At 44.2% G+C, this 23,090-nt stretch overlaps 2 protein-coding genes across 2 annotated transcripts; one reads left to right on the top strand and one right to left on the bottom strand.

The window, feature by feature from the left end:
* Positions 1-2,609: 2,609 nt before the first annotated feature.
* On the bottom strand, positions 2,610-8,342 carry EXOC8 (exocyst complex component 8). The gene is made up of 2 exons (XM_021527129.3): positions 6,785-8,342; positions 2,610-6,126 (listed from the first exon to the last, which is right to left on the bottom strand). Exons 1-2 carry the CDS (start codon positions 8,300-8,302, stop codon positions 5,518-5,520), a joined length of 2,127 nt encoding a protein of 708 aa, XP_021382804.1. The 5' UTR covers positions 8,303-8,342; the 3' UTR covers positions 2,610-5,517.
* Positions 8,343-8,524: 182 nt separating this feature from the next.
* On the top strand, positions 8,525-13,753 carry SPRTN (SprT-like N-terminal domain). Its single transcript, XM_021527128.3, has 5 exons — positions 8,525-8,834; positions 9,954-10,053; positions 10,847-10,975; positions 11,720-11,987; positions 12,281-13,753. The coding sequence occupies exons 1-5, from the start codon at positions 8,575-8,577 to the stop codon at positions 13,003-13,005; spliced, it is 1,482 nt and encodes a 493-aa protein (XP_021382803.3). The 5' UTR covers positions 8,525-8,574; the 3' UTR covers positions 13,006-13,753.
* The last annotated feature ends 9,337 nt before the right edge of the window (positions 13,754-23,090 follow it).

Here is a 23,090-nt window from a genome sequence, read left to right as displayed (position 1 = left end):
AGATCTGATTGCCTCTGACTATAGGAATGGGCTTCCCAAATTCAGGGAGGCATCTTCAGTGTGTATTTAAGCACCTTGCTGGGTGGAAGTCAGAGGGACAAAGATTACAGATCTTTCTTTGCAAGCCTCCCAATCCGTCTTCTCCCCACCAACTTTGTCAATGGTAAGAGCAGGCAGGCAGGCAGTTAATGTAGCCTGAATTGTGCTAGGACAGATGTACAGACAGTAACTCAACATTCAGTTTGACATCCTCCCTCCACACAAAGTGAGTCGGGCATCTCTGCTGGAGAGGTTATATTGCGGAGTGGGAAAACAAACAATCCTGCCAATTGTTAGTGAGGGGGAAATAAAGCAGAGCAGGAGCTGGTTATCAGAGATCTACATTTTGAGAGAAAAAAATCACTGAATCCTGAGGAAGGAAGGGTTCTCTGCAGAGCTTCAAGTACTCTCTTGACAATCCCATCCTGCAGGAGTTGGGCTCCTTCCTATAGCAAATACTGGGTTTGGAAAATTAACATAACAGGAATCTCCAGACTGCAGCAGTGCTGTAAAGCTATAATTAAAACAAAACAAAGCAAAACACTTTAGTCTGACTGGCACAGATTGTTGTCTGTGAATTGTGATTTTTAGTAACAGTAGGAATGACTCAAAGCCCAGGGAACTCAAAGTCCAGAAGTCTGGAAGAGTCTGAGGCAAAGTTTCCCCTCATCCCAGTCAGTTTGGAGAATGTCTGAAGTTCAGATCTTAATTTTGCTGAAGTTTGCAGTGTTTAGATTCACATGCCTTGTATCACAATGGATTAGACTAAGTCTCTCTTACCTTAATGAGATTCTTGATTTTGTTTGGACCAGTTTCTGGGAGGACAGAGGAAGAACTAGGTGTCTTGCTGCAATTGGATGAAAAGCTGTATGCTTTTAATTTTTTTTTAATAACTTGAAAATATCATCAATCTGAGCATCTCCAAGATTTTGCCAAGCAGCAGTGAAGTTAACACTACCCACTCTTCTTCCTGGAATTCAAAGGAATGTTGCTACTGCATGGGGAGGGAGAGAGAATAAATAGCACAGGGCCTCAGACAGATGATCTAAAATTGCCTTAAAACTGCCCTGATCAGCCATGTAAAGCCCCAGGAAGGGTACCACTGCTCAGTGGTCAGCACAGGCCAGGTCCCTTGCCAGTACTTTATCTCTGCTGTGTCAAACTGAGCACATCTGTAGCAGATAATCTAGCTCAGCTTGTAACCCTGAAATTGAGAACTGTATTACAGGGCATGTTGAGGCTGCTGAAGCTGTATAAACAAAGTTTCCTAAATACAGAAGAGGTGTATTACCTCTTGTAATACACACAACTCTGTGTCCAAGGTGGCTCAAACAAATTCTAATCTATTACTCCAGTCAACATCCCTTGAAGTGGTAAATGACATAAATCCCCACAGTTTGAGGTGTTTCTCTCTCCACTATCCTGTCAGACTTTGTAGGGATTGAGGGCATATCACAACTCCTGAACCTGTGAGGAAAAAGATGTCTATAATCACAGAGCTGCTTGACAGAAAAGCCCCATGCCAGATTTGATTCTCATTACTGAAGTCTGTAAAACTACTACTAATTTTAAGTAAAAGGTAACTCAGTTAAACTGAAACAGTTGGGCAGCAAAGGGAATACAAAGTGTGTAAATTATAATGACAGGTGGTGGGGACCTTCTCTGTTACCATGTTGGAGTGCAAATCTGCACAGTGAGCATGAAGTTACACAGGAATTTCAGTCCAATATTGAAATAACATGACCAGAGGTCACACAAACTTGACTTTCAGAAGTCACTAATCTGAACATTTTACATGAGATATAAAACTGCAGCTGGGACAAGCAACTCTTCACACTTTTGCAGGGGCTTGAAGTGTAGCAGTACTTTTCAGGCAGAACACAAGTTACATGTTAGTATCTACCTTAAAGAAAAGCAGAAAGGTGAGATACTCTAGAGGACACCTGCCAATGGTACAGAAACACCTCAGGGAAACATGAAGAACTAAAAATTAAACAGTACAAGAATTAGAAAATGCAGAACACAACCACTACTAAGGAATGAAAAAGACCTGAACATAACATCTGGATCATTCTCGGCAGCATCTTCTTCCCCTAGCATGCTACCTAAAACCTGCCAAGCCACACTGCAGGCAGCACAGCTTCCATGCCTGTGCCTGCTCGCAGCCTGCTCAGGTTTCATGGCACAAAGCTCCACCTAGTGAGGGGACAGGCTGTACTACACATTCAGCACCCAAGGTAAGCATGCATGGACTCCACACAAAAACGTCTGCAAGATAACAAACCCTTTAGCATTACGCTGCCTCGGTGTTGATAATCCATCACACACACACACTCAAAGTCCCATCATAGCAGAGTACAGCCTCTCCGCGTCCAGAAACATTTTCTTCCAGCATCACCTCGCTGAAGTGGCTTTGTAAGAATGTAACTGAAGTGACACCACTTGGCTTTCATCAGCTGGCTGCTGCTCACCTCTCCCTCACAAGGGACTGACCTGCAGCTCTCTGACTTCACTGGAACTCCAAACCAACATCCACTTTCTGGTGATCAAAATAAATACACCACTAGTGCTGTATGTCCAAATGTTTTAATACATTGTCTTCACTGTTCAGAAAAGTTATTGCATTAAATTCTAATACATAAATTTATCTGAATTAAAAAAGAATAGTTTTTCATAATTTTGTCACAGCAGCTAAAGGAAACCAGATTTTATTTGCAGTTGTCTCAAAAAAACCCCAATATTAATTCTTTCTCTAATTAGCAGAACTGTAGTTTATTCAGTAGTTACTGCAAATCCCAACTTGAACAACACTATCCCCACAAGTGTACAGCTTAGGAAAAGGAAAGTGCCATTCCAAAACTGAAATTTATTGAACTATGACTCAGCATACACCGATTTTTCTCTGTTAAACAAGTTACCATAATACAACTTAAGTTTAATTCCACACCATTTTCTTTATGTTAGTGTTTTTCTTTTATGATGACTTAGAGTCACAAGTTAAAAAATATCAATGCCACTTATAGCAGTTTACACAACCCACACCTGTTTGAATTTTGACAGGCACAAGAACATGATGTTTGATGACCCAAATTAAAAGATTTCCTGATGCCTTAAACCCAACATCAGTGTAAGCCCACTGCTCCATGGACGACAGCAGAGACAAAATCAGTAGGCTCAGTGAGCCATAAATAGATTGATGAAAGGCTCAGTGACACAGGCATAAACAGAGCATGTGGCAGAATTACATTCTACATATTCTCGGAGAAGGGTAAGCCGTGCTACACCAGCTCACAGCAGAAGCATGAACAGGACTCTCCTCCTTTTCACTGTCATGTTAATGCTTAGGAGTTGGGAAACTACAATTCAGCTTCTTGCATAAAATCCCCAAGCATCACAATAATCAGTCTAGAGTTCCAGATCTAACCCTTCTCTTGCAAACACACAGATAAAGATAAGGCTCATCTGTATTTATTCTGCTTTCTTCTGCTGTTAAATAAAAAGAAATCTACCCATGTTCACAGAAAAAAAAAAAGCTATCTCTTCTCCCTCTCCTTCAAAATACCCATCACCACACACAGCTCTCATTTATAATTCACTTGAACACATTTCTCAGATTAGGTTTCCCACTTTAAACAAATGACAGAGGTTATATTACTTTGCTGTACTTCACTAGGTTCTGATATCAAAACCAGTTCACTACTGAAATAACACCAATAGGACTCTCTGACAGAATATGTTACACAAGTTCTAACTCACTAGATCTATTTCACTGGTTTTCAGTCAATGCAAGCTGGGAGCAACCAGTTACTCTTTAAAAACATTTTGTATGACTTTTTTTGTGAGTTGCTAGCAAAAGGCCCAAACATTGCAAAGCAAGTGAGCAGAGACAATAGGATGCTTTGCAAAATCTGACAGCTCAAAAGGCATCCAAAGAGCAAGAGAACAAAACCCAGACACTGTGAAAACTGCGCTGAACTAGCACTATGAAAATAGGGAAAAATTAAGAAGCTCCAGTATATAGTCACACAAAATGTTTTACTAGTGATACCTTTTGTTTGTTCAGGTAGTCACAAGGCATTCATTACCTTGACACAAACTGCAAAAGTTTTAATTTGAAAGTGTTACAGGAATACGATATTTAGTTATTCTCGTTAAGGACACTTTTTGAGGGACTGATCACAAGGTCCCTTAGCTGTAACATGATTTTCTCACAATTAAGAAAGTTTGCACGGAAGCGGAAGAAGTTTGCACAGCTTAGAAGTTGAAGCTGACAGCTTTCCAAAGCCATCCTTCACAAAAGACTTGGCTTATTTTATTTTCAGAGACATACACTGCATCAGACAGCCAACATAATTCAATCCAAACATAAAAGTATTTGTATAAACTTGCCCCATCAACATTAAAATTGCTAGCCAAATCCTTGTGATTTCTGCAGGAGACAGTGCATGTTTCAAAGTTCACATCTCTTACAAAAAAGCCTCAGAGTCCCTTCACCAGGTGCTGCTTCTGTTCTGTACAGCAAAACTAGCATTCCATTTCTTCCAAATGAAACAGTCCCTTCAGTCCCTCTCCCTGCCCTGCACGTCTCAAGAGCATTTATGCCTCTTCTCTATGGTTCCAACCAGGAGACAACAGCCCATAATGCATTTGTGACAGCCCCTCAAGCAACAGTGCACACTTCACTAAATGGACATGACCCCAATTAGATCCGTGAGAAAACATGGAAGAGGAACATAAAGAGGAAAGGAAGAAATTTATTCTCACTTCTCTTGAAGCAAACAAATTGTTCAGACAGCAGGTTTGTTTTCAGACAACTATAATTCAAGCTGACAGGCCAGCTTACTTAACAGAAGAAGCCCCTTCACACAAACACCAGAACCTATATTAAAAGCATTTTTATTTCATTCTGCCTCTGAAATGAATTAAGATAATCTCAATGTTAAAGAAAAGTCTGCATTGCTACCACAAAAATCACATTGTGCAAATCCATGTCATTTATCTGCAGAGTCACATGTGGATGGTGGACGTGCCTTACTGAATACCACACCCTGGGAATGCTTCAGCACTTACCCTCCTACCAGAACACTGCCTTAAAAAAGAACTGCTACAGTGACATGATGAGAATTGATCTTTTCCTGCCATCTGCTGTATATGTATGTAAGACTTTCACAAACAATTGGCCAAAATTTGTGTATTACAGTTATTTCCCACGTCACAAATACTACACAAGCCCTTCATAGAGGATATGCTGTCAAGGACATGTGACCTCCACCTTCTCACTTCCCTACACCCCATCCAACAAGTAAAGCATTGCATGCTTGCAGGCATTGATTCAAAGTCTTCAGCTTCTGGAATGCAGCAGATAAGAGTTCTGCATCTTTCAGGGACTCAAAAAACCCCTGTTTAGTTCATCTGTTCAATGTACAACAATCTTCAGTAAGTGCTGCCACCTTGTTCCGAGGAACAGTTAGGTTCACTTCACACCACAGAGGTGGTACTTTCCGGATTTACACGCATCAATCTTGAGGCATTTCTCAGATCCTGTAGCTGCTTGGCTGGCTTTCCAACTCCTTCCTCAAACCTTTTTTCCACAACAGGAAGGACAGTTTCATACAGGAAAGAGGCATTCTGCCTAATGAATGCTTTTTTCTCTGGGTCCTGTTCACACCGTAAACTGTAATCGACATGCTGGACAGCCACCAGGATGATTTCCACCAGACTCTCCAGGAGAACCATATGCAGCTCTGGGAAGTAAAGCTTTAACGCTTCCTCCAAGAAGGCCATAGTCTGCTTAGTGAAAGCTACTACAGTGTAACTGAGGTTGACCCAGCAGTCATCCCCCGTGTACTGGTCAAAATTGCCCACCCCACAGCTCCTCATCTCCTCCCTGAGCTTCCCCAGTGCCTCTGGAGTCATCAGGTTCATCCTTCTCCACATCTCCTCAGAGTTGCGGTGCTTGGTGGCCTCGATGATGATATCCTTGTAGCTCTGCAAAGCACCTTTGATATCCTTTACCAGAAGGGCGTGAATAATGAAGGTGAGATCCAGTCCAATCTCGCTCAGCTGCTTGCAGTGCTCTTTAGCCACCTGGGATAACAAAGAAAAGCAAAGGATGTTATTAGTGTGCAGGCTCCCTTTTCACCTTACACATTTATCAAATTCATCTCAGAAAACTGAGATGGGTTACTCATACTTGTTTATCGTGCTTTAAGAATCTCATTAATGAGAAATTAATAACTGAAAGATACACCCTGGCTGTCAAAAAACTCTGGACAATTACACTATGTAACTCACATGCACAAGCTTTTTTTCCCCCCTCCCAATCAGCAGCCAAAAGAAAGCATAACCTGAGAAAGTTAGTCTTGCAAAAAAAGTATGAAAATGTACCTAAAGACAGCCTTGGAGAACAAAGAGAAAGTTTTGAAGTACTTATAATTCAGGCGTAGTTCATGTAAATTTTAGGACCTCCTACTAGTTACAGGTAAATTAAGAATTAACACATTTGCATTCCTGATAAAGGCAGGGTTTTCCTTGGCCTGTATTATAACCTTAAGGATTTCCTCTGTTAAACTGAAAAAAAACCAAACAAACCTCGAATGAATATTAATCTTTCAACTCAGGAAATCTCTCTGGAGACCCACACAAGAGTCAACAACCAAACCAGAGTTAGAGACGAGACTTTAAAGCTTTGAAGCCTTTGTTTCAGCTGCTGTGCCCCACCACCCAACTCTTTGGACTCTCTTACCTTGACACACTCTGCCGCAGTTGACAAACTCTCCTTGCTATCAAACACTTGCTTACTGAAGGCGTCTACAAACATCCTCATGGACGAGCGGGCCCAGACAACAAACGCCGAGTAGCAGCCGTTGTTGCCGGCGAAGTCCGTCTCAAACTCCCTGGCCGTCTCCAGCAGGCTGGTGAAGAAGACGTGGCAGAGCTTGTGGATGTAGAGCAGCGTGGCGCCCTCGATGCGCAGCTGCCGGATGGCGGTCTGCACCGCGGCCGCCCGGTTCTTCAGGAACAGCTCGCACGCCTTGGTGGACTGGCCCAGGCGAATGAGCTGGGACACGGCCCGGCGGGTGGCCCGCGGCCCTCCGCGCAGCGAGCGGTCCGGGGACAGCTCGAACACCAGCACGTCCGTCAGCTGCCGGACGCGCTCATCCACCTTGGCCCGCAGCTCCTTCACGGGCTGGCTCGCAGGCTTGTCCGCCAGGTACTCGTTCAGCTTATCCAACAGGTCAACCGCCCCCTCGAAGTCCCGCTGGGCAATGCAGACGTCCAGGTCCTCGGGCAGCTCTTGGATCCACTCAAGTGAGAGGTCAACAACCTCCTCCTCGGCGGAGGGCTCATCCTCCTCCTCCTCGTCCTCGTCGAAGGGGTTGGTGGACTCGGGGGGCGCGGGCGCGGGCCGGGGCAGAGCCTCCTGCTCCAGGCGCCGCTTCTCGCTGAGGGCGCGGCTGCGCTTGGTCTCCTCCAGCACCTCCAGCCACTCCTTCTTGATCTTGGCGTTCTCAGCCTGGAAGATGCGGCTCTCGGGGAACATGAGCAGTTTGAACATGTCCTTCATAGGCGGGTTGTCCTTGACGTTGACCACGGCCAGCCCGTCGAGGGGGTACAGGGCGTCGTAGCGGTAGGCGCCGCGGCGGCTGGGCAGGGCGGTGGCCACGAGCAGGCAGTCGTTCATCAGGAAGGCGTGCACCCGCTGGATCTGCGCCATGTGGTCCGCGTCGTACTCCACCAGGTCGCCGTTGTACACCAGGTACTTGCCAGGGCTCTCGGGCAGGAGGTCGCGGCAGCCCTCCACCTTCTCCAGGAGGGTGGTGAGAGTGCGCTGCCGCCCCTCCTCGCTGGCCGCCGCCTCCTTGGCCGACAGCGGCAGGAAGGGGTCGGCGGCGGCGGCGCGGCGGGCGCCCAGCGCGGGGTCGTCGCGGTCGGCTTGGAGGAGCAGGGCCTGGGTGACGGCCTCCATGATGCCCTTCTGCTCGGTGAGGATGTGGCTGAGCTGGTACATCTCGCTCTCCAGGTAGCTGATCTCCCGCGCCGTCTCGATGAACTGCCGGTAGTTTTGGTAGACATTGCGCTTCAGGCTCTGCGCCGTCTCCTCGCTCAGCGCCTGGATGCGCTGCCGGTGCTCCTGCAGGTCCCGGTCCCCGTCCGACTGCTGCGACAGCTGCTTCACGTACTCCCCCGCCGCGAAGCCGCCCGACTCCAGCTGCCGCCGCAGCCGGCTCCCGCCGCCGCCCTCGCCCAGCGACAGCGCCATGTCCGCCCGGTACCCGCCCGGCGACACCCGCCGCGCCTGCGCCCCGCGGCCGGAGCGACTGCCTGCGGTGACGGGATGGGGCCGCGCCGGCGGAGGCGGAGCGGAGCAAGCGAGGAGAAGGGAAGGAAGGGAAGGGAAGCGGCGCAGGGATGTGCCGGCCCGCGCACTCGGAAGGACGCGGCGGCGGCGCCCGCGGGGCGGTGCTGCGCGTGCGTCGCGGCCGCTGCGCGTTCCGGTTGCGCTCTGTGCCGGCCGACGGAGCCGCGCTCGGGATGGAGGACGAGGATTTCCTGTTGGCCCTCAGGCTGCAGAGGGACTGGGAAGAGCAGGACGAGGCAGCGGCGGCGGCAGCAAAGCGCCCTGATGTCTCTCCGTACGGCTCATCCCTCCGCCCGCTGTCGGTGGTGGACGAGGCGTGGGAGCTGCTGGACCCCAGCCCGGACGTGCACGGCCTGTTCGTGCACTTCAACCAGACGCTCTTCTGGGGCAAGCTGGAGGCTGTCACGGTGTCCTGGAGCCCCCGCATGACCAGGTGCGGCAGGGGGATGTGGGCCGAGCTGCCGGGGCTGGGCTGTCCCGGGCCGGTCCGTGTGTCCGGGAGCTGCCGCCGTGCCGCCGCCGCCGGCGTGCGCGGTGTCGGCAGGAGCTGTCGCTTGTCTGTGCTGCTCCTCGCCGTGCCCCGCTAGCGCCCTGCTGGTGCCGTGGCTTCTCTTCCCGGGCACTCGGATGTTCCGCAGCGCCGGCAGAGCCCGGACGGCGGGACGTGAGTTGGTCGCCGTCATTGTCTCCCTTGCCTTGCATCTGTCGTCCGTGGCAGCCACCAATGGCTTTCCACGGGATGCAGGCAAGCTGGAGGGATGTTAAATGGAAGAAATTACTTGGTCTTAGATGATGTGTATGGAAGCCTCACATGCTCGTGTTGCTGCTCTGGTTCTCAGTTTTTATGATAGTTTTACTGCACAGCAGAAGGACAAATATGAACCAATAATAGTATATTAGAAAAATTTAGAATGGGCTAGGAAGGGGAACATAGAAGAAATCTGAGGTTAAACAAACCTAGAAATCTTTAAAGTGCAGGCTGCAGTTCTGCAGCAGATGCAGTTGCTAGCAGCTGGAAGTCCCACCACCTCGTATCCTCTGCTGGCTGCGGTATTCTTTAGACATTTGGAAACAGTTGGATGTTGCACCGATTGAGGGCTAACTCAGTAGGACTAACACAAACAAAAAAAAGTCGTGTTTGCTGGATTAGTGCACAGAAGTGGAGGTATATGTAGGTTCAGTATGAGCCAAAAGTTGATGAAGGGTGGGGAGTAAAATTGAAACAACTGCCAATTAAGTCTGCATTTGCTGCCGTGAATCTCCAGCCTCTGTGCAGTGTATTTTAGTTCATCACAAGTTCTAAAGGAAACATTCTTCTACCTTAAAAACCAGGTTTTTCTACTATAAGGAACTTGTGGATATTTTCTTTCTTTGCTTAATGATGCTGAATTTTTCAGGTAACTACTCAAAGTGATTTTATTCCATGTTCTGAGTGACCTAGCATGTGTTTACAGGGGATGGCATTCTGACTTAAATTCTCTGTTTTCTTCATGTGCTACAATGAAGAAAGAAACAAATACATTTTTGTATTTTCTTTCTTCTTTCCTTTCAGCTCTGCTGGTATCTGTTCATATCACAAAAGTAGTGGGTTGTGTTCCATTCGTCTCAGTGAGCCGCTTCTAAAGTTACGGCCGAGGAAGGATCTTGTGGAGGTATTCGAACATGGCTTATGAATCTGCACGTGAAGTGTTTTGTGCACACCCGCCACTTCATACAAACATTTTAGATTTCATAGTGGGATTCTGTTATGCAGTAACTTATAGGTCATAAAATAGCACTGGCTTTACTGTTACATTCATGTGGCTTGTGTTGCAGTACCATGGTAATCTTTAGTTTTATGTTTCTAAGTGGGCAACTCCCAGTAGAAGTCTTAAGTCACTTGTTTATTTTATTGACTTTATATAGAGAAAATAACACCCCAGGCTTTTAACTCCAAAATTATCCTTTAATATTCAAACCAAACATGGACTATAGTTTTGAAAGGGCCAACAGCAGAAAATAAGGATATAGGTTATGACTTAACATGACATTTTATTGCTTTTGGGCCTCTGCCAGAGTTGCTGCTTGGAGCTGGCTGAACATTCAGATTTGCCTAACAACAGAAATGCTGTAGAATTTCAGCTTGCTCAAAATGGCTCTTTTTGGGGGCTGTGTAGGGGATGATGTCTTTAAAGATCCAATTTAAATTTGAGGATTATATCTCCTTTTTGGAATGCTGCTTATGGAAGTGATATTATGCAGTGTGTTTTAGTGATGTGGGAATAGGGGTAATTTGGTTTGATAGATCAAAGTATTATGTTTTTATGACCCAGACTGAGTATGTGAATAATCAAAGATAAGATCAGTAACCACAATCAATGTAGAAGAGTACAATACTTGCAGCTTAATAATGAAACTGAAAATGCAATGCTTTTCATTGAATATCTAATGGTTGCATCATTTCAGACGCTGTTGCACGAAATGATCCACGCCCTGCTCTTTGTTACTCATAACTACAAAGATCGTGAGTCCCATGGACCTGAGTTCTGCAAGCACATGCGTCGTATTAATCTCCTGACTGGAGCCAATGTCACAGTAAGAATAATCCTCTTCACCTTCTTTAATAGAGCTTTCTTCCTGATTTGCTGTTTTGGTTGACTGGTGCATATTAAGTAATGTTCTTATTAGACACTCCACAGTTGGTACCAATACAAATTTGCATCCAAGTGTATGCTAGTTCCATAGTTATTTGTTGGGGATGGTGGTGGAAAGAGGTTGAGGAAGATGTGGTGAGCTGTTAGTCATGTAATTTTCAGGTATGTTCTCTGTAAGAATTTTTCTTTAAGCTTTTGTGGTAAATTAGAAAGAGCTTAAATGGTAGCAGGGACAGAAGTGCTCCATGTGAAGAGCAGTCAAGATTTATGTCAATAGAGGGTCAATATTTCTGTCAATATTTAAAAATAATGCATCTAATAAGATCAATTAAGGTAATAACTGAAAGGAGAATACAATACTGGTATTGTTTGAAATGCTTTCTAAACAGTACATCTTCTATGTGAAATTGTAGATAGATTTCCAAAATTATCTTTTTGCAGTTCCAACAAGATAACCAGGACATATTCCTACGCTTCCTATCTTTTTTTTAAAGCATTGTTGATAAATTTTTACTCAGATCTAGCTCTTAACTGCTAATATAAAAATCACAGCAGTAGTGGAAGGAATTGAATGGAAACAGATTTTTTTAAAAAACATTTTAGAGCTAGTGATATAAAATTTGTAACTTCCTGAGTGACTGTTCTTTTGTGGATTTTGTTTGTTTGTTTGTTTTTCTAAATGTAGATCTATCACGATTTTTATGATGAGATTAATGTGTACCGCCAGCACTGGTGGCGGTGCAATGGCCCCTGCCAAAACAGAGCGCCTTACTTTGGATATGTGAAGCGCTCAATGAACAGAGCACCCTCTGCACATGACTTCTGGTGGGATGAACATCAAAGGACGTGTGGGGGCACGTTCACAAAAGTGAAAGAGCCAGAGAAATTCTCGGAGAAGTCCAAGCAGAAAACTCAGGCAGCAAAACCTCCACATTTCAAGTCAACTAATGAAGGTATTTTATGATTTTTTTTTTCTTTTCTGAACTGATTTTTGTCCAGAAGTTTTCTTGAACAAATATGGACCAAACACTACATAAGCTTGGTTTTGATGTTACTGTTATGTAGCCAAAGAACAGGGCCTTTTGTTTTTGCACTTCTAGGCTGCTCCTCAACTGTATTGTCTACAAAATGTTTAGTTTGACGCATTATTTTCAAGCAGCAGATTTTTTTGTGTGAAGCACTTCAAATAATAAGCCCATGACTTTTTAATGAAAATATTAATTTATTTTTTAATCTGATTTTGCAGGCAAGACACAAATGCATGGTAATTGCAAAGACTTGGCTCCTTTTAGTGGAACGGGACATCGGCTTGGAGGAGGAGACGGTGTACTTTCAGAGAAAAACACAAATGCCATCAGCTCCACTGCAAACAGTGAAGCACATGGCTCATTGCATCATTCAGCAGTAAGGACATCACCAATCCCTAAAAACAAGATAAAACTGGAAAAATTACCCCATGGCAGTATCTTTCTGCTTCATACCAAAGGTGCTGGTGAGAAGAGCAGCTTAGCTTTAAAGAGTGAGTTTCCAAAACTCTCTGCTGCTCACCCAGAAGATGATGAGAACGACTGTGGATTGCCTGCTAGGATGGCTCGTGCTGCCGAAGAAACATCAAGCCAAGGCTCACCAGTTGGCAAGAGGGCTATGCCATCTTCTAACTGGTCACCAAAACGAATTTGTTTGGAGCAGACCCCAAGAGCTCAGGGTGCATCTGAGAAAAAAAGCTTAGAATGTGTTAATACACTGCAGCAATGGCCAAAAAAGGAAGACAAAACTGCCTTTGAAAAGTATTTCAACAAAAAGGGGGGTACTTATGTCACTACAACTACAAAAAACAGAGTTGAACTTACACAGTCCTCTGCAAGTCCTAGCAATCCTGTGAGGCAGGAGAGAAGAGTCACTTGTCCTGTCTGTGAGACTGATGTTTTGGAATCTAAAATAAATGAACATCTTGACTCTTGTCTTTCGTAGAACAGCAGAAAGTTTCTTAAAAAGATAAACCAGGGCTGGAAACATCGTTTGAAAGGTAATTTTTGCTCAGGGTTTGCTTAGCTGTGGTTAAACTCCATGTACCTGCTCTGAAATGGAATTTAAAATGTAGCTGACCTCCATATCCTCACACTGGTAAGTAAAAATTGTGTGGAATGCTGCTAGGAATACTGGTAAAGACTGTTCCTGGGCATGTCGTAAAAGCTTTCATGATTTTCCAGTTAAACTTTCTTCAAGTGCTATACAGGACAAATTATGATTAAAGTGACATTACCTACCAGTCTTTGTTTTGTTTCTTCGGAAGGCAGCCACGTTCGTGGTTAGCAGGCTGGTCAGTTGAGCACTAAAGCCATTGTGCCATGAAAAGTTATGAGTGCCAGGCACATGTAAGCTTCCTGAACTGTGCTCTTGTTACACTAAGGTATTAATAGGTTAAGCATTAAACAGTGTTATTCCTTACAATAAGTAAAACTGATTGTATATTTGCTTAAACATAAAAATAGTTTTATATAAATAACTATTAAGCAATATTGTTCTATATCTTGTTACTGGAATTTTAAAATGGCTATATATGTTTACAGTATTACTGCTGTTCCCTTAACTAATTTTAAATGCTTTATATCTTTTAAAATGTTGACACTAAGTTTTAAAAATATTGACACTAAGTTTAATGTAAATTGTTTTGTTCTTGCATACTCCAAATAAATTGTTACTGAAGTTTAAATTTCCACTAAGCCTGGCCATTTTGTATCACTCACCAGTGGGTTCACCTGTATATAACAGTCTTGTTTTTTAGAGCATTTCAGTATTAGCACTTTTCCTTCTTAAATTTCTCTGTAAAAACAGGTGCTGGTGAATATAGATTGCATCAACTGCTGCTTTCTCCATCCTGTTTTTAAAACAGTTTCACTATTGCTGCACTTCTGTGAAAAAAATTATGAATACTGATAGTAAAACTTGCTTTGCTATGTTAATTTTCAGTACTTCCTTCTTAAAGCTGCAACCATCTATCAGTGTTTCCAGTGATACTTGACATTTTCAAGGACAGGACTACCAAGAAATATTTGTATGATCTTATGCTTTTAAGATGAGGGTGAGAGTTGCACCACAAAGCATCTGTCACATTATGAAGCATTTTTTAGAGATTTCCATTAAAATCACTCTCTGCAGTTTCCTCATTTGTCTTTCCTACTGTGACAGATGTGGTAAAGGAGAAAGATTGTGGGTATTGTTAAATCTGGGGATTTTTCCTAATGTCTTATTTTACTTCTGAATTTGAATGACAAACAGAAAACAAATTAAGAATTTAGTGACTAGTGTAGCCTGTTGAGGGAGGGGGGAATTCAAGCTGTAGGCAAATCTGTCCTTCATATACATTGCCTAAAATAGATCATTGTCCAAACAATTGAGCAATTCTGGATTAGCTATGGAAAAATAGCGCCTCTGTCATGTGTTTTTACAAGGAAGTATTCTAAATCTCTTTTATCCAGAGAGGAAGGCTTTGCAGTTACTATTTATTGCAGGCTGTTATTAATGGGTCATGGCCACTTTCATTTTGGGTATGTTACTACAAGTGCTGTTTTCTGTAAAATGTTGTGCTTGCACACAGTGTCCTACCCACAAGGATAACAATGACTACCAGTATGTTTTTTAAATATGATGCTCATTTTGGGCCAAAGATGAGAAATTTCATCCTCTCTATCAGTTATCTATGTCCTTGAGTGGGTTTAGATACTGCCTGGAACAACACAAGCTGTCAATGTTGAGCCTTGAGCAAACACACTTCACTGAAATGCAGTGTAAGTTGCCTGAATGGAAATTTGCCAAACAAGTTAATAGACTCGATTTCTGAGGCAAAGCAGCTATGAAGGAGGGTCAAGTGTGTTTTATGTGCATTTTGTCAATAGAAGATTCTGCAAACTAAAGGAAAAAGCCATCTAATTTTGTGCTGACCTACTAGGATTGCTCTGGATAATTCAGAGATGAGTTCCAGAGGTTAAAACTACCTACGGGGGGATTACTTGGCCCTTTCATTATTATCATAAGAGACTGCTCCTCAGTTACCTTGAAACTGGTTATTAGGTAAGAAATCCTGAAGGTCACATATTAGCAAGTATTTTTTACTTTATGGAAATGTTGTCTAGGAAGTTTTCATATTACTTGAGTTCTGATGAAGCAGTGGGAAGAATTTTTATCAGGGCTACTAAAATGTGTAATACATTTTATTTATATCTTGCAAGAACATATACAAAATAAATAGTGTGTTTTAGAACATATTTTAACAGCAGTAGTGTGCGTTCATGTCTCCTTTAGTCCAACCTTTATTTGTTTTCACCTGGCATAAGTGGGTCACATGGCAGAAGTGTATTCTCACAGCCAGTTCAACCCTAATGCCTGTGCATAAGCTGATGAGGAGGCTATTTCCATCTAGGTGGAAGCAGGCCCCTCAGGCAAGGCAAGCCTGTGGAACCAGGAACCTGTTTCTTGAGCCCCCTTCCAGGAACATTTTCCAAGAGAACAACCAGAGAAATATTGCTCATTTGCTGTGCTACCTGCCTCTGGGTCAACGTAATGAAGATCACCAGGTAATGATCTAGTACAAAATTAAAGGCTAGATAGGGCTTTGTCATAACTGGACGAGAAGTGAATAATAATTCCTGAGGTGCAAAGTAGCTACTCAAACTTCCCTTGATGCAGCAGGAGGACACTAAATGGCTTGTGAGGGTTTTCTTCCTTGTGCGTTCTTCTGGAGCCCCTCAGTTCTGCATTTTCCATACACACGGCATCTCTTCAAGTAAAGCAAGATACACGTTACTGAAGGGTTAACAGCAAGAAGGAATTAACAAGTTTCTGAGGAAAAAGACTGATAGATGAGGGACATCTCCTTCCAAGTGGATGGAGCAATCCATGGTGGTGGGATGATGCAGGCTACTCTGGCTGGAGAATGTGAAGAAACTGCCACCACAGCAGTTTGCTTCAGCACTGCTGGGTCTGGTCATCCTCGAACACCATGTCTGTGCCTTTTGTCCAATCTTCTCACCTTAAATTGAAAGGCCACTAAAAGGTTACACCTGGCCTGCATTGCCCTGTGAGCATGTTTGTTGAAGCCTGACGTGGTGAAGGCAGCAGTGCAACCACTGGTCTCCAGCAGCTGCTCCCTAACAGAGAACCAGGATTCATCAGTTTTACACTCCAAACTGAAATACCCAAGTTCTTACTTGCATCTGGATTACTGCAGCTGTTTTGAAGCCCTGGGATTTAAGAAACTATTTTAAAAATATGAATATAAAGACTCTGCATAAAAATTACCCTTGAAGTGTTGTTTGTGGGCAGACAGGCTATGAAAGAGACTTGCATTTCACTATATGTGAAAATAGGTGTGTGTGATTTCATGGACTCATGTGTATGGAAAAAAAAAGCCAAGACCCCAGGAGCTTTGTGTGGAGCTTTGGGATCCCTCAACAGGCCGTTAGGTGGCACTCCTTGCACGTAAGGAATTCTTATTTTGTCCTAACCTGTCCGGGGATAGAACAGAGTGCAGGCTCCTATTTCGCCTACACCGCACTCCAGGCTGAACGTGGACCAGCAGCAACCCTGACAGGACCACAAACAAGCTAAAGGAGGAGGAACAGTGGTGGTGGTGGGGGATGTTTGCAACTAGCTGGGAAATTAAAAGTAAATATACAGCTAACTAGATTCTATGAGTGATTCTTAGCTGCAAGAATGACTGGGAAGATGAGAGAGGAGCTCGTTTTTCCAGTCCAGGGCTCAGGAGTAAGCCCAAAGGCATCCTTTTGTGGGTTGCAGATACCACACTGCTTGCATCCGTGGCAGTGACAGAGTTAATTTCCTGTCACCGTTTGGCATTAACACAGCTCTGCAAGAGATGCAGGACAGAGTTTTACGAAGTAAGGTCGGGGGGGGGTTATAAAACACAAAATTCCTGTGCCTTGGCTAAGCCAGGGAACCAGAAGGGTGTAACAGGACCAGGGAGGTGTAGTGTACTACAGGTGTGAAAGCTTAAATGGGATGTGGCCATGGCCTTAATTCCTATTTCCTTTTAGCTTCTGCCAGGCCAGGCTGCTTTAAGACTAGATTAAATTTCTAAGCAGGTGCAGCAGCTTGTCCTCAATAGCTCACCCTGTCTCTATTCTGTCCATCACCTTCCATTTACATAATTTCACCTGCTTTTTTGCCTTAGTATGTCTTGGACGTGACACTTCCTAAACTGTATAACAAAGAATTTTTGAAGGGGCAAACCCCAGCAAGTCAAGTATTTGGCTTCACCATTGCTTAATTTAAAAACAGATCTTACTTTATTTTTCTTTAAATGATGTAAATATCTGGATCATAGTTTTTATGTTTACTGCAAGTACCTTCTTTTCAGAGAGCTAGTAGCTAGTGGCATTAGTGGCATAAAAAGTCTGGGGCAAGATGTGGGCTAGAGCTCAGTGAAGGCCTGGTACAGGATATGGTTTATGGTTTAGTTGGAGGTTTTAATAATTCTTGTGGCTTCAGTAAGAAATTTACAATGGCAGGAATAGCCATAGGGCTTCTCTGCTCTTACCCCACTTTCTCCCTATTGCTTTGCTGCCCTGCCTTTGTCTTCCCACTAAAACTGGTCTCTTTCCTGGAGCATCCCAGTAATGATCCGCTGGGAAGGTCTTGTGTTTGGAGGCAGGCACAAAGCTGAAGTGGAAGGTGCCCTCCTGCAGATGCTGGTGCACTCTCTGCAGGGTGGGACAGGGCCTGGCTGCAGCATCAACAGCAAGAAAAGCTCCCTGGTGTGTCACAGGACCACAGGGCTGGGCATGGGCTGCTCCAAGTACTGCGGCTCTGGAAGGACATGGCACAGATCTGGGCTCTTCTGCAGATGGCAAACAGAAACATATCCAAAGGGAAGAGTCATCCCGAGGATAAGCCAGCACCCCAGGGGCTTCAGAGAGGATGGCACCTGTACCAGGTGGAGAAGGGATAGCTGCAAGTAAAGGACTCCGGTCTTAAATCTGCTGTGTTCCCCAGGATATGCTGCTAAAAATCCTTTGGGTTGTTCCTTTGATTTACATTTAGCAGTACCAACATAGGAAATGTAATTTAAAGAAGAGAAAAAATTTTCTTTCAGCAAGGGTGGCTGAACGTGGGAACAGGTTTTCTGCAGAGGTTGTATAGTGTCCATAATTGAGGATACTCAAATCCCAACTTAGGTCTTAGGCAGCCAGATTTGGGTGACCTTGTTAAAGGGCAGGAGAGCTGGATCAGACCACCTTCAGGAGCCCCTTCCCACATAAACAACCCCAGGAGCACTTCAGGTCAAATTGAAATTACAGCTGAAGGCAATTAAAGGTTCACCTGCTTGCCCTTACCCTGGTATATCCCAGAGGTGCTCACACCATCTCTGACCATTTCCAGCTGTGCGTTTCTTCCTCTCCCTTGGCAGCTCTCATCACTTCCCCCATGCAGACTGTGGGGATGGGGGATAGGTCTCCTGTCACATGGATCAGAGACGGGGGGACTTCAGGCAGGAGCTGGGCAGGTGCCATGACACAGGACAGGTACAAGGAAGCTCTGCCCTGCCAAGCCTAATTGCTGAATCCTCTCCAAGTACGCTGTTGGGGGGAGGATAGGATTATCAGCCCTGCAGACAGCACAAATGAAAACTCAGACTTAATTAACTTTGAACTTTAGAATGCCAGAAAAGTATCCCATGAGAAGAACTAGGAGGCATATCATGCACTGCAAACCCCTAAGTCTATCCAAGCTATCAGGCAGCATTTGCCAGGCAATATGGCAGAGTTAAGACAACTCATCCAAGAGGTCTCACTGCTGACATTTGGGCTTAGGCTTGGGCCATTAAATGCAATGTTGTTGAAGCAGACATACATCCCAAGTGGTAAGTAATGCCATGGACTTTGGAGCTGTTTGCAAGGTGTTACAGACACAAGCATTAAACTCAAGCATCCTCTGAAGGAATGGGGAGCCCTCAGTTTGAAGGAATAAACTGAAAAGTTACCTTAATGCCACCTTCCTTTTAATCCCTGTACAGGTCCCAGAAATGTTATCTTCTCCAAGAGAATTCTGCAGCAGCACACTCCCACCCTAAACCAATGCCTTGCATCCTCAGCTGTGCACACCCTGAACCATACAGAGGCTGCAGTCAGTCCATGCACACCCTGCAGCTGATATGGAGGGAAACACTGTCTTAACTTCTTCAGGAAGAGGAGGGCGATGGGAGGCTTCTCCTGTTGGGCAAGCATCCTCACCCAGCTTGAATTGTTACAGGATGGGTTGATCCCAGCCCTCAGCGTGTTTTCACATGTGGATGTGGGTGTGTGCTGAAGTGACACCATTTTTAGGAGACTGGCAAACAGATGTCCTGTCCATTAAACCTACAACAGTTTTTCAGTCTCCTTCTCTCTACCTCTCTTCAACAGAAGGACTACCCAAGCCTGGTGTGAAGCTGTTGCTGGGTGGCTGTTGCATGGTTAAGGGACTCTAAATGCAGTGCCAGGTGATGGGTACATTTCATGAGCTGTCACGGTTCAGCTGTATCATGTATAACCTCACCACCTCTGCAAAGGACAAGGAACAATTCAAGGTTAGTTGGCCTCCCAGAGACAGCAGCTTAGCACACAGAGCTTTTGTCAGACAGCACCAGCTCAGGGCAGGCAGCAGCACCAGCCAGAGCCTGTGCTGCCAGCCATGATTAGGTAGCCACTATTCTCAAGGCATTTTGTGCAGCCAGAGCATGGGTAGCACCTGACCACCTGGAAAGGAAGCCAGGAGACGAGACCAGCTGTCATCCCAGAAAAAAAAAACACCCAAATGTTTTCCTCAGCCAAGCATGCTACAATTTACTCCAGCCCCCACTCAAGGGACACAGCAGCAGAGAAAGGCCTACAGCTCATTTGACAGCGGGCGGGACAGTGCTCAGGGAGCCCTGGAAGAATGCAAAAGCACTGGGGTAGCAGGGGGCCAGAGAGGCCCTCAGGCACATGTGGGAGCAGAAATGGCAGGTGCAGGTTGGAAGCAGAGCAGTTGCTCTCCAGGCACTCTCATATAAGGGAATGAGCAAATTTGCAAACCTACTGTGAACACTGGAGGTGTAATCACCCCTTTCCCCACTCCTCCATCCCTGCCCCAGTGGATTTTTGTGTCAAACAGCATCCTCTCCCTGTAAGAGAGCAGTGTGCCTCTGTCACCTCTGGGACACAAAGAACGTGGTTTTTTGTGACACAGCGGGACCCTACCCGCTCTCTCTCCAGTCCCACAAGCCTGAAGCATTTCTGCATCCCCTTCCTGGTGTCCTAGTCACAGCCCAGCCACAGCTGGCCTCCTGCTCCCCACCTGTCCTCTTGGATTTGTATAAGCCTTGGGTTTATCATAAAGTACATGCCCGCCCTCCTCATCTCATTGCATAATGTTTCATGGTTGCAGAGCTACAGCAACTCTCAGCTAGAAACAGTCATTTCCTAATGTGCTATTTTAAATAAAGGGTTAAAAAAATAAAAAAGATCAAACAGCCATAGCATTCTTAAAATGCAGGTGGGAAAAAATAAAACAAGTCAAAGAAGTTTCAAAATTGCTATCTACGGGAGTTCTAGATACAAGAGATATTTAGGATTGAAGAGAGTTAACTTTGTAAAGTTTCTGTTTGTTCATTAAAATATGACTGTGCAGAACTCACGTCCAGCACCACATTACTCACTATTATGTTGTGGCTGGGGAAGGGGAAGTGAAGGGAAAATAAATATGCCTAATGTGACAGCTCAAACTTTGCTATCAAGAACACCATCAACTGGATTCTAATCTCAGAAAACAGATAGTTGTTACCCACAGCCCTTTGGCAAACATTAGTGGTGTCCACAATCACATTTTCCCTGAGGAAATGTTCTCTTTGACGTCCAAAGATGTTCTCAAGTGCTCCTATAAAAACAGATCTGAAGTATCTTTTGGCTCTGGTAATTCATGGTACAGCACTCACCAAAATTTTACTTGTCAGATCTAGGGGTGGTGGCATTTAGTTTGTTTCTATAGAGGTTAGTTGATTCACTCCTATCTTACTTCATGAAAACAATTCTCAGGATTCCAACAGCCATTAATCCAGCCCCAAAATTCTAGTCTCCTTCTGTTCCTTAGAGCTGCCACCATGTCTTCTGCTATAATGCAATCTTTTTAAACAGATTTATAAAGCTTGCTTACATTCAGTAACGTAAGCAAGACACATTTACAACCAAAATGACTTGGCTTCAGATAGTTTTGAGAGGTTTTTATTCTTGGCTTTTTGGTTGACCCTTCCTTTCTTTAGGTAGCAAAATACGACTCACAACCCAACATGATACTCAGGCATTAGGCTTTTCATTTGTGAGGAGTCAAATCTCTACACTTTAGTTATGATGGCTGCATCTTTTTGCTTTTAAATAAAATAAAATAGATCAGCCCTTGAAACAAACCCAGGAAAGGAACTGGTTTCACCCTTGTAAACCATATTGACACAGACAGACAAGCCTACAAGGAGCACTGGATATTCAGAATATTCAGAGGTGAAATTTTACTTCCTGTCTCCAACAGTATTTTAAAGAAATAATGGGTTTCAGTTCAGACACTGCCCTGAAGCATGTGCCTTTTATGACAGCTTGCCTGGGTGTGATCCTGGTTAAGTTGTTAGCCCATCTCTTTGTTTTACATCCCTTCCACTCTGATCTATGCCCTGCAAACTTTTAGCCATATGGAAAGGACAGTACTAGGCTTAGAGGCTAAATGAGCCAGTCGCCACTTCCAGCATTTATCGCCACATTATATACAAAGGTAGTTACAATAATTTCTCCAGAAGACCCCATAAACCATTACCATTAGGAGTTTAATCCCAAGCTGCATATTTAATAACAGGAAAGTCCAACAACTTACTTTTGGAATACAGACAAGGAAACCAGTTCCTACTTTCAAGTTATGAATTTCACATCTTCAGAGATAAAAATATGCTTGTTTGCAACACACATGCATGATGGATGGGGTGCATCAACTTTTCTGAGACAAACATATTGTGCATTCTTTTGCCCCACACTTCATATTCCTTTCAAAGCAGACACCTATAGTATATTTTAAATTGGACTGTCCCATATTCCTCATACCCACCCAACATGTTGTATCTTGGTCTCATGTACCAGTCTCTTCACATCCTACTTCACCATTTCTGTTCAGCTCATTACTTCCTCCTCCCTCTCCTGCTGAAGAGTTGAGACTATCCCCTATGGGCTGGCAAGTTACATCTCATGTGTCCCTTCTACTTTTAGAGCCAACTCATTTGGGAGCTGTGAGTTTGGGATTCTTTTTTCATATTTCAGGAAAGGAATAAATGCTCTGTATATTCACTCAACTTCAAAACCATCAAGAAAACCTTGATGAAACTCAGTAAGCGGTAGTAAAAGTCAACAAAAGTTCTCTGGAACTGGTTTTGTCTGGTAGGAGAGAGGACCTTGAAACCTGCTTCTGTCAGCTGCAATCCACCCCTAACAGACAGGGTCAAGCAACTCGGATGCAGCAGATGTTTCAGCATGAACACAGCTCCTGTACAAAAAGACTTCAGTACATGTGCAGCAATTACTTACATTCAAGCTTTACATGTAAAAAAAGAAAAAAAAAAAAAGCTGACAATGGGAGACCCAGAGTTCCATAATTTGACCCCCATCCCCTCCAAACAGCAGGTGAGATCCAAATCCAGCTAAGACCCATGAATTTCTTCAAAGTCTTTGCTGTTCAGTACTCATAAATTCCTACTAAGTATTTGCAAGAGCATGCAGCTATCTGCATGCCTGCAGGCAAGGTACAAATGTGAGACTCCTGAAGTTTTGTGACTTTGAATTTGCTCTTGTCACTTGGCTTTCTCCTCTCTTCTTCAAAGCATTCAGCATACACAAAAATCACACTTTTCAGTCTGGCCATACTTACCAGTATGATGGAGATGTGATTTTTCCACTCCTGACCTTGAAGTGGTCAGCAAAGCCAGATGTTTTACATATTATACAGGCTGTCAGCTCTCAAATCTGCAAATGTTTTTTCTGAGAAACACC

Source organism: Lonchura striata, chromosome 3 (assembly GCF_050655825.1).
Source record: "Lonchura striata isolate lonStrDom1 chromosome 3, ASM5065582v1, whole genome shotgun sequence".
In the NCBI taxonomy this organism is placed as follows: domain Eukaryota; kingdom Metazoa; phylum Chordata; class Aves; order Passeriformes; family Estrildidae; genus Lonchura; species Lonchura striata.
The sequence above is the reverse complement of the archived record's forward strand: the minus strand, read 5'-3'. Positions and strand labels throughout refer to the sequence as shown.

Coding starts and splice junctions, on each gene's coding strand:
- EXOC8 (XM_021527129.3), bottom strand. CDS start 8,302: ATGGCGCTGTCGCTGGGCGAGGGCGGCGGCGGGAGCCGGCTGCGGCGG. Junction 6,127..6,784: donor CTGCGGCAGAGTGTGTCAAG/GTAAGAGAGTCC, acceptor TTGTTATCCCAG/GTGGCTAAAGAGCACTGCAA.
- SPRTN (XM_021527128.3), top strand. CDS start 8,575: ATGGAGGACGAGGATTTCCTGTTGGCCCTCAGGCTGCAGAGGGACTGG. Junction 8,835..9,953: donor TGGAGCCCCCGCATGACCAG/GTGCGGCAGGGG, acceptor CTTTCCTTTCAG/CTCTGCTGGTATCTGTTCAT. Junction 10,976..11,719: donor TGACTGGAGCCAATGTCACA/GTAAGAATAATC, acceptor TTCTAAATGTAG/ATCTATCACGATTTTTATGA.